The sequence below is a fragment of the Trachinotus anak genome, unplaced genomic scaffold (genome assembly GCF_046630095.1).
Source record: "Trachinotus anak isolate AG129_WGS33_773 ecotype Australia unplaced genomic scaffold, CSIRO_AGI_Tana_v1 ptg000026l, whole genome shotgun sequence".
In the NCBI taxonomy this organism is placed as follows: Eukaryota; Metazoa; Chordata; class Actinopteri; order Carangiformes; family Carangidae; genus Trachinotus; species Trachinotus anak.
Genome location: NW_027273877.1, coordinates 9,634,987 through 9,646,488, shown reverse-complemented (window position 1 = coordinate 9,646,488; position 11,502 = coordinate 9,634,987). Strand labels below are relative to the sequence as shown.

Genomic DNA, 11,502 nt, shown 5'->3' with positions numbered 1-11,502 from the left:
CAAGAGCTAGCTCAAAGTTCACTTCACAAAGGTTAAAATAAAAAAAAAAGAAGCTGTGCTTTTGCCATCGCTGCACCTAAACTTTGGAATAAGTTACCCCCCCCTGACAAACGCACTATTACTGGCCCAGCACTTTTTAAATCTAAACTCAAAACGTATTTATTTAGAATGGCTCTCAATACCTAGTAGAGCTGTGACATTTTTCTTTTGTCTTTTTATGTACTTTTTATGCTTTTCATGATTTCACTGCATATTGTGTTCTCTCAATTTTTACTGTAAAGCACTTTTGGTCACCTTTTGGTTGTAGTAAAGGGCTGTATAAATAAATATTGATTGATTGCTTGATTGATTGAAAGTGAACTACCTCATGTTCATAGTTCTCAATTTTACATTTGAACTAACTTCACAGTCCAAAACAATGAACTCTTTCATTCTTTTTTTTCAGTAACTTCCTCCTACCCATCCATCCCGGCCTCAAATCATTTGCCATCAATTACTGTGCATTACCATACACTAACAGACTGTCATTACTTTTAAAATATAAGGAAAAACCACTGGGAGTGGTGTATGTTTTATGTGTACATCCGGTGAGTTTGCCTCAGGTGGAGGAACTTCGCAGCTGTTGGTTCATGGTCTCTTTCAGAAGAAGGGTCGGCTCCTTCACCTCAGTGTGTTTCGAGCTCGTTAATGAGGCTGTTTCTTCAGAGTATACAGTCTATGATTCAGACATTTTTTTCTGTTGGAATCTGCTCATAAAAGCCCTTCACATGTTTTGTATCGCAATTAAACCAGTAGTTGTTGATATATGAGTCAGATATTTCAAACCAATGTGGTGGATGGACAGGTCAATGTCATGATGCAAAAATTGCAGATTTTTTTTTTTTTCTTGGTAAAACAGGTTAAGGGACATGATTCATGCAGAGCAAAGACTTTCCCACGCTGAAGGGATTACTAATTAAGAGCTATTTGTAATTAGATAAACAATGAACACAGCGGGAAATGGCATTCAGATGTTCCAGCTAATGTGGTTCAGCTTAAACAGTGACACTGTAGATATGAGGCCTGGTCAAAGCTGTTGAGTAGCTGCTCTTTGTTTGGGTGAGATTCCAGTTCAAAGGCCATAACCATGTTAGGTCAGGGCTTCAGGCGGCTCAACAGACCTGCAAGCTACTAATGAAGGTGAAGGTGAGCTCACAAACCAGAAAGCGGCGGGAGTGAACCATGGATGTATTGTAAGATTTTTTTTTCTTATAATATTTCCATGTAATGAACCAAAAAGTTGCATTGTAGGAGTGTCACTTTGCGCATGTTGGCATTTAGCTCAAAGCACTGTTGTGTTTACAGCCTCACAGAGCATCATGGCTGTCATACTTCCCTGTTGTAGACTTAACACTTTCAGGCCTTTTATAGCATTACAGCCAAAAACTCTCTGCATAACAGTTGCAGTCCTAGATGTGTGTAAAGAGTCCATATTTCCCCATATTTTCTGAACCATTTTTAGCTGGGGAAATTTATAAAGCTTACCACATAACTGTATGCTTTGTTCACTTATACACTTTGTGTAAGCCAAGAAGTTGTTTTCAGAAAAAGAACTTTATTTGAAATTATGCCATTGAGTAGGTTTAATGAAACCGCTGCTGATGCAGATGTTTACTGACAATGCCTCGACATCCTGATGAATATCCATGATCACAGGACAGTATTCTCCCAGGCCAAAATGAAATCTGAGTTTCTATGTGGTTGGATGTGATTAATATGCAGCCTTTGGTGTTAGATTTTCACCCTGCAGCTTATCACTTCATGTATATAAAATAGTGACAATATATTACAATACATACAACACTGTGCTTGGAAATAAATACAAATGGAATGGTTTCTTTGTATGTGTACTCCGGTACATTACAAAAGACTATGAAACAAACATTACATTAAGATGCTGCTACACAGTGCAAAATAAATCATTGTAAAAACAAATTTACAACAGCTACATAGCAAATTAATACCCAGTAGAGATCCAGGGACTTTAATTGTATGAGTATAAAAAGGAATATTCTCTCAAGATTTGGCAATACTTGTGTTTGAATTATCCCTGCCAAGATCCTTCATTAACACTGTCCACCAAGAGCTCAACCATCTAAGCCCTATTTCTGTGCTCCTACAACTTCTGCGCCATTTCACTCAGGTCATCCATTCATTCTAACCACTGCACTGTACAGCAGTGCACTGGATTGCATTGACAAAACGACCAAAGAACTAACTGGCGCAGGCACTCTCAGGCATGAAACACAGAACCAAGTAGCATTTGTAAAAGAGGAGGGAAAAGCCGTGGAGAAGGGTCGCGTTACATCTTGGACTGTTTGATTTCCTTCTCGTCATAGCTGGAGTCAGAGCTCCTCCTGCGCTCGTTGTGGTGCCCAAATGAGTCCTTCCTGGCCATTTCCAAACTCCTCCTCTTCTTCTCTTCGGGCTCTATGTTGGCAAACTGGGCTTCTATCTTGGCTGGGTCAATGTAGGTATAGAAATGGGCCATTACGGCAAAGATGATGCACACTAACACCAGCAGAGAGGCGAAGAGGATGTACTCGGCCCACTAGTGAACAGAAACACACACACACACACACACACACACTCGCGCTGTTAATCCCCATGACAACTTTTAGGCAAAACAGTTTTTAAAATTGCGATCCAGGAATAGATGCCATTCTGCTGTTATAAGTTTCAACCAATATAAAGCATAACATGTTGAACTCGGTCGAGGTCAGTGAGGACCATACATGTCTACTAATGGGTAAATATAATCCACCCACCTGGTCTTTTAGCGTTGCAGCCTCGGCGACAATGAGCACAATAATGTTCCCTACGGCAACGGTTAACAGCCAACCGGCCTGCAGCACAGACTTCATGTTGCTAGGTGCCTGGAGAGGAAAAGGAGATTCAAATGGAACCACGTTACAGAAAATGATCAAAGACATAATGACATAATCCTGAAGGCCACGGGGTGGACCCAGATATCTCTTCATGGACTGCCCCGCAGAACTGGAAAGCGTTGTTGGGGAGTTTTATGTCTGGACTCTCATGCTCAACCTGCTTCCACCGTGACCTGACTCCAGACAAAGGGATCGAATGGATGGATAGATGAAGACACAGTACTATGTCTCTGGCCAAACTGACATTAGGAAAGTCTTTATTATGCAATTCCTCCTTTATTATTTGGGTTTTCTGTAGTTTACAAGCTGCCCTGACAGTGTCACGTAGGTGAGGAAAGCATCCTTTACCTGTGAGTAGGAGAACTCCAAGCCAGTGACAGAGAAGACCACCTCTCCTGCAGTGATGAGGAAATACTGAGGAATCTGCCAGGCCATGTGGACGGTGTTAGGGCTGATGTCCATCACTGATCGGATGTCCTTCGCACACTACAGGACACGGACAGGTGCTCAGATGTGCCACCTCACACAAAAACTCCCGTTCGAGCTGTTATGTGACTTAAAATGTGTTTGTGACTTACATTTTCTGTAAATACTAATGTTGGCGGGATGATCAAGGTGTAAGAGCTGCCGAAGCCCAGTTTCTGAGTGTAGACACACACGTCTCCAGCGTTATTCATGATCCGAAACTCGGGTCTGACATAACAAGAAAGACGCCGATCACAATCACAATCCAAAGCACCAAAGTGTTTTCTCAAGTTTAACAGTATGTGACGTATAGGATAATGAAATACAGGTCTTACTCTCCCTGTGGTACTCCAACATATTCTGACATGCTGTTCTGGACTATGTGCCCGAAGTCCTGGTTACCCACTGTTATATTCAAACCCGAGCCAAAGCCACTGAAAAATCTGGGGAAGGAGAATTCAGCACACGATAAGTGAGAAGTCACTACAAAGTTTTGCTATAAGCTAAACAAACTCTGGATGTTACGATAATGACATAAATCATTGTGTGTTCATGAAAAAGCAGAACCTCTGTAGCTTTGCTGAGAGTAAAATAATTATTTCAGAAGATGAAACAGAAAAGCAGACATCTTCTTCAGGCCTTCCACACAATTCTCACAAGCTTAATAACAATGTGGTACTTACCTGATGGCATTAGCGCCCTGTTCCGGCTTTTCTATGATGTCTTTGAACTGCACATAGAAAGATACTTTAGAGCCTCAACATCTTTTTTACTTAAATTTGATATAATCCATGAAAGGAAACACAAAGGGTAAACACAATGAAAGTCCAACTGAAGTCACATTTAGTCATTTTCTTTTTACTGACAAAAAGATTGGGGGCGTGTCTGTGTTTGAGTGACAGCAGCCGGAGGGGTGTGTCCATGTTCCAAGTGTGGCTCATGTGCTGTGTAGCAAACTGCATGCTAATATAGTTTAAAATGAAACAATGTAATTGGAAATTCTCCACCTAATGGTATCCAGACAAATTAAGGTAAAAATACATTTTCTGGCCACACACCCAAATAAAACGGGGGGGTGTGGCAACAAACAAATAGGGGCAGGGAGTGTTGGGTTTCATTTATGGTAGCGTAACATCATTTAGGGGGGAAAGGGCACAGTGGAACACCTGAGACTACTCAAACATATGGAGGAAGTTTAGAGTTTGCATTCACTGAGGATCAGGGGAAATTAGAAATAAATCCCTGTTTCTAACATAAGCCAAAATAAAGGCCTGCTATATTTGAGAATTTACAGTAAATTTCTCCCTTTTTTCTGATTGTTATATGTATGCTGGAGCAAGCATAAAATGTAATTTCAGTCGGACTTTAACCATCTCTGGCGGGCGTACTCACAGGGACAGGCCTGGGTAGGACCCCATCCTGAATGATGACTATGGTACTCCGACTGCCATCCACTAAACGGCCTATGTAATTGGCATTAGGACCCAGAGTCAGTTGAAATGGGCCATTAAAGGTCAGGTAATCCTCATTGGCCTGTGGGAGAAAAAAATGATTCAACACCAATATGACCTCCAACCTTTACGATCCATGAGTATGGAACAGACCTACTAAGCTTTAATATTTGGACAGTTAGTGTTGGTGTAGTGTCTTACTGTGAAGGGCTCCAAGGTAAAGTTGTTGGCTCCCGCTCTGATGGCCAACGGTTCCTCTATCATATTGATGAACTTCCCTTGGCTCTCAGTGCCTGTTGGGAACTTCGGCAGGGTTTGCTAGAAGAGGAATGTGAATTGTGCTTCATAAGGTCTTGTGTGTTGAAGTTGCCCAAATATGTGTTATGTGTGTTATTCTTACATCAATCTGTAACTGGACCAGAGCAGCAGCCACAAATGCAAGAGCAGCAAGGAACATCCCTACAGTCATCCTCTTTAACGGACTGCAGAACAAACACAAGCCTTTTATATAAACAGTATACAAACAGCTTATTACAGTAAATCAATGGTTTTTATCACACTATAATACAGATGTAAGACGCAATTGTAAGGACATTTTCAAGTGTTAATTATTGTATTTCTCAACTGTTATGTCTATCTGGTGCATAAACACATGATGAATAATTGAGAATATAATATAATTACTAAACTCACCTGAAGTTTAAGTTGCACTTGGAAATCAATGGGTAGATCACACTGTCCATGATTGGCACCAAAACCAGGATCAAGATAGGGTTGACAGTCTGGTGGGAAGAGAGCGAGTCATTCTTTTAAAGCCTATTCCATCAGCTCCCGCCAATACCAGACAGAAACACCACAACAACAAAAAAAAAAAAAAAGAAAGTAACGTGTAATCAACAGCAAGTGTCTCACCTGCATCTGATCGGGCTGGATGATGAGTATTCCCTGTTGAAGAAGAAAAGGAGAGATAGGATTTTAAAACATTTTTTCCCCTGTGGTTTCAGCAAACAAATGGTGAATTGGCAAACATGCTAAAAAATGAAATACATACAAAGTCACCGTTCATGGTGGTCGCCTGGAGAGTCCATCTTGAGCCCTGCGGAGGAGACACAGCTCTTATTTAGTCTTTGGAGGCTGCCATTTCTGTTTCTACTGAAATTTGCTATGAATTAGGGACTTTTTTGAATATCTCAGTTTGACCAGAAAGATGGAAACGTTTGTTAATGGACTTGGGAGATATTCTAAGTCTGAGTTTCATACAGGAAGTATATGAACTCGGTGGTTACCTGCTGGTCAAAGAGAGCCCAGAACATGGGCAGCGGGATGTAGAGGAATAGCACCTTCAGCACCATCTTCACCTGGGCAATCAGGAGTTTCTGGACCAAAACAGAGGAAATGATTAGGATACTTATGTCACTGACTGTGCTGTGTGTATTTTCATACGCTGGTGTGTGTATATTGTGCTTACATCGTATTTCTCATCAGCCCAGTCCATCCAGTGGGTCCTTCCGGTGTATTGAGAAGAACGATTCCTTAAGCTGTTCTGGATAGCAAACTAGAGAAAGCAGACAGGACATTTTCATAGGAATTTTGTAACAACAATCTTGTCCAAAAACATTTGGAGAAACAACAGGTGTGTCTTTGAGGAGCCACTTACCCCAATGCATCTGCAGACTTTCACCATGATGTTGCCTTGAGGGGCGTTCTTTGTGTACATACCACTTCCAACAATGAACACAACTGCAGACACACACACAAACTACACCTTTATCTGCACATATGTACATTTGACCATTTGTCAAAAGAAAATTATCTGGAAGTAAATGAGGTAATTGTCACAATATTATTATCTGTTATCTTATATTCATTATAAATATTTATGGTACCACCTTAAACCTACTTTAATTAGTGCAATAAAGGTTTTATAAACTGAAACGAATGGGTTGGTTAATGTTTAGTCTCGTATATGTTAACAGCTTCAGTAATAAGTAACCGTTACTTATTATTTTGCATCCTGGCAACCTCAAAAACTGTTCTTACAGATGGCTTATTTCTGGTCTTTAAAAAGCATTAATAAATCATTACTATCATTAAGTTGGTAACACCCACCAGACCCACAGCAGACATTATACAACCGTCTACAAATCACTTAATGTACTTCCTTCCACACTATTAACCCTCTAGACCTCTTAGGTCATCAGTGTTCCTAGGATTTAAAAAAAAAAAAAAAAAAACAGGGTGAAGCTACGTTCACTTAGTATGTTATAAACAGCTGGATTAAACTTCCAGAAGATCTTAGATGTGCCCCACATCTGGCTACTTTTAAAAGCAGGCGGAAGACTTTGTTGTTCATCTGAAGCAGTGGTTCACCTCTGCTTTTAATCTTTTAATTGCTGCTGATCATTACACTGCCACTTCATTATTTTTATTCTTTTTTTCTTAACCATTTTATTTTTCTATGCTCTGTTCCTTTTATTTTTTATGGAATTGCCTCTGTGTCTGAAATATGCTATATAAATAAACTTGCCTTCACTGATTCTGGATTTGTCAATGAAGGTGACGGAGTAGCTGTAATTTTAAGATTTTTTTAATGAAGTAACTAAAGTTTTTGTCATTATTATAATATATTATTGGTATTTTTTTGTCTGAGGGTAGAGAGGGTGTTTAATAAAGTATGCATTATTACAAAGCACTGATCTGCTCATTACAGTCAATTAAGATGCTTAAAAAATCTGGTTCTTACTCAGAGCCACCACCATGAGAGCAGCAGGGACACCAAAGGCCAGTGGGTAACACTTCTGCTTAGTGTGAATACCACATTCCTGAGCTGGAAACCACACAAAGACATAAACATACTGTTAATTTATTTCGATATGTGCTTGTCAGTTGCGTGTTTCCTGCTCTGTGAGCGACCACTCCTACCTCTGAGGATGGGGGTGATGACAGTGGACAGCAGACTGCCAGCGTTGATGGACAGGTAGAAGATGGAGAAGAAGGTGCTCCTCTGCTTCTCCTGTTAAACACAGGAAGTTAAACAAGGCTTAGACAAAAGGCACTGATGCTTGTTTATTTGTGTGTTGTGTGTGTAGGTGGGGGGGTTCAGATCATATATGATGCCTTTTTCCAAACTCTTACATAACATCTTATTTCACCAGTGCGATTAATACAGAGAGATAACCTGTGTGACTGGCCTTGAACAGTGTAATAAAGCCAGGGAGACAGATGTACACGTGGTTATTAGTTAATAGACAACTAACTGGAATGAAGCAGAGATACAAGAAGTGCTGACGAGATGCCATTGATAGCTGAGTGAGGTGTCTTTTTAAATGTTGTGTGTGCAGACGTGCGTGCAAGAAAGGGAGAGACTTAAAACCTGTGTCCCGCACGTGGTGTATGTGTGTGCATGTATGCAATATAAAATTGAAGAATTGTGTTACAAAATTATTGGTAACATTGTATTTTACAGCTCTGACATTTTCTGAAAATATTCCAGGTCATTCAGAGGAAGTTTCCTGGAAAGAACTAATTTTTTTTGGTACAAATTACACAGAAAATTCATCTTTTCGCTTCTTTTTTTTTTTTTTTTTTGAAAAGAGAACCCATTTCATAATTATTATTTTCTTTCTATATTTCTATATTTTCTTGTGATATTATTATAATATGATATGATCTCATGATTACGAAATACTTGGAAATACTTCATAACTACATGATCTGGAAATCATAATTATGAAGGAGCTATATAATTTTGTTTTGTTGTGCTTCTGTACCATTTGGACTCAAACAAATATTGTTTTACTATCATCCTATTATTGAAAACTTTATTCTTTATGTATGATGAATATTGTGCTTGTGTTTAGAAACATTTTCTAAATTAAATAGTTCTGTCTGTTTTTAGGGAATTCATCTGAAACTAGAGACCATGCTTCCAGTATTTAAGGACTATACTGGGTTTCTGCAGTGGTGTCATCTCCCCTCCCTGTGTATACACAATCTAACCTGATGGTCTTCAAACTGGTCTCCACCAAAGGCAGCCACACAGGGTTTGATGCCTCCCGTTCCCAGGGCAATAAGGAGCAAACCCACCATGGACAGAGCCCTGGGAGGAAAACACAACACAGACACAATGTCATTATATGTCTCTGAGCGTTTATGCATCGTATTTCTGTTGTGTTGCGCCCTTCTGTGTGCGCTCAACTCACACGTGGAATTTCATGTTGTCGGGAGTGCCATCCTTGTTTGCATCTGTGATGTCATGGATAGCACCCACAGCCATGACGACTTGCCCGACTGCATAAACGATGGACAGGTAAATAATAGTCCTGTGCAGAGGGAGGAAGAGAAGGAGGAGGAGGAAAGAGCGAAGAGTTAAACAGGTGTACATCTGGTTCAGATGGGGAAAAGATAAAGGGGCAAAAATCCAAGGATGAAACTTAACAGCTGATTCTGTAACATATTCTTTAACATCTACTCAGGTTTTAAAGTACCTAGACAGACGCAGGAAGGCACAGCGTACAGCATTTAAGTCGACCACTATATTAATCGAATTACAGTGTATGGACAATTAACACCTTTAATAAGCAAACTGTAAAGAAAAATGCCTTTTGGTCTGGTTTCAGGTTTAAGATTTGCAGGATCTGAGACTCACTTGAACTTGCCAAGCCATGAATCCGCCACAATGGCTCCCAGGATGGGTGTCAGGTAGCAGAGAGCCACGAAGGTGTGGTAGATGCTGGTGGCAAAATCATCATCCCACCTCAGGAAGTACTTAAAGTACAGCACCAGCACGGCTGCAGACAGCGAGGCGGGCGGAAGGAGAAATGGGAAGTAGTAAAAATGGGGTGGGTAGAGATGCAGGAAAAGGTGGAAGGCATATTCAATCCTTTTATTTAAGCAAACATAGCAATAAAACTGGAGTAATACACCATTACAAGTAAAAGTACAGATGTATGATAAACATATCCTTCAAGTATCAACAGTAAAACTAACTCCTACAAAAAAAATGTCCCCTGTGAATGTTACATTATTATTTTTTATATTATTGACTTATGCTTTTAATATATTTGTATATATTGTTGGATATTTGAATCTTTAACAATGAATCATATCATACAAAGTACTAAGTACATTTACTCAAGTTCTACTTGAGGAAAAATTGTAGGTACTTGCACATAACTTGAGTGTTTCCATAAGCTTGTAAAATACAGTGCACCGGTGGTTTCCAGTTTTTTGGGCTTGTGACCTTGTCATGTTTCAAATGTCTGTGACTTGCTAGCGTCGTCGTAACACTGTTGCCAGTTCGCACACTGAAGAAGGGCGGCCGCAATGCATGAATAAACAATGTGCGTGGAGTGCTGTCCTACTTTTGATTTTGGATTGTCAGCAGCTCCACCACAGATAAAATCCCCTCTGAACTTCTCTCAAGGTTTTGTTGTTTGAGGCCCAAAAAAAGGTGAAATTATCCAAAATTTCACGAAAAAGCAAAGATTAATTAATATTAATTTGTTTATTAGAACTTCTTTTTTTTCTCCTCTCAAAACTCCCCAGACTTATCTTGTGACCCTTTGAAGGAGGGATATGAACCACTGCACTCAGAGTAATACTTTAGTAGTAGTACTGTAATACCTAATTTTGATTGCCTGCCATTTACTTGTAATAGAGTACTACTACATTTTATCAGTGTTTTTACTTTGGTAAAGCATCATGTATTTTGTGTGTGAAGTCTTATCGGTAACTGTAGCAGAGAAGCATAAAGTACCATGAAATGGAAATACCCAAGTAAAGCACAATAATTCAAAACTATTTTTTTAAGCCCAGCACTTGAATGGCTCTACTTTCCACCACAGGATGTGCAGGTGAGGCAAAGAGAAATAAACTAAAGGGAAACTGTAAAAACTGCATCAAATCCAGAACAACCAACTCACCTCGCATGCCATAGTAGGAGAAGCGCTCGCAGAACTCATTGACCACAATGAAGAAGATGCTTATTGGGTAGCCACAGACTGTAGCCTGTGAGGAGGATGGGAAAATGTAAGGATATTATATCACTAACATTAACTGAAGGGGCATATCAAGTATATAACTAATTAGTTAAAGGCTTTTTATTCTTTAGCCAAACACAAGTGACTGGAATTGCCATTAGGATTTTTCATGATCTTCTGTTTTCTTTATTCCCAAGGGTGAGGGCATATTTATTCCTCTTTAAAATTCAGTCCTGTTGGCTAATCTAAGCAGTAAACAATATATTTCTGCACATTGTAAATAGTACAGTACACTAAAGGTTGGACTTACGCTTTTTTTCTTGGGTGTCTTCATGGTGCCGTTGTCTGCAGAAATAAGTTGTTTTAAATTACACATCACATATACTGATTTCCTCTTTCCTTGTGAACAAATACAACAATCAATGTGCAAAAAACTTAGTAAATAAAGTGTAATGCAAGATATAAACAAAGAATGTTCCTCTAAAACTAGCAGGAAAAGAAATCCCAGATGTAAGCATGGGTTCCAAAGTGGTTCTCCTCCAGCCTGGGACTCACCTGCCATGGCTGCTGTGTGTGCCTCTCCAACTGTATCCTTCAAAAATAAGAGACAGAGAGACTAGTGACCCCCTGTCCAGATTCACAACATGAAGACCGAGTCGAGGCCCGGCCAGCTTCTTA

The 11,502-nt window shown here is 39.7% G+C and overlaps 1 protein-coding gene across 1 annotated transcript; it reads right to left on the bottom strand.

The window, feature by feature from the left end:
• Positions 1–1,574: 1,574 nt before the first annotated feature.
• Positions 1,575–11,502, bottom strand: slc15a1b (solute carrier family 15 member 1b). The gene is made up of 23 exons (XM_071464616.1): positions 11,380–11,502; positions 11,135–11,169; positions 10,768–10,852; positions 9,492–9,633; positions 9,046–9,165; positions 8,843–8,942; positions 7,766–7,856; positions 7,587–7,670; positions 6,501–6,583; positions 6,312–6,398; positions 6,130–6,219; positions 5,895–5,939; positions 5,756–5,788; positions 5,537–5,625; positions 5,244–5,325; positions 5,045–5,161; positions 4,785–4,925; positions 4,076–4,122; positions 3,728–3,835; positions 3,506–3,620; positions 3,276–3,413; positions 2,808–2,915; positions 1,575–2,590 (listed from the first exon to the last, which is right to left on the bottom strand). The coding sequence occupies exons 1-23, from the start codon at positions 11,384–11,386 to the stop codon at positions 2,342–2,344; spliced, it is 2,196 nt and encodes a 731-aa protein (XP_071320717.1). The 5' UTR covers positions 11,387–11,502; the 3' UTR covers positions 1,575–2,341.

Coding starts and splice junctions, on each gene's coding strand:
- slc15a1b (XM_071464616.1), bottom strand. Junction 8,943..9,045: donor GACAACATGAAATTCCACGT/GTGAGTTGAGCG, acceptor TTTTCCTCCCAG/GGCTCTGTCCATGGTGGGTT. Junction 5,162..5,243: donor TGGTCCAGTTACAGATTGAT/GTAAGAATAACA, acceptor TTCCTCTTCTAG/CAAACCCTGCCGAAGTTCCC.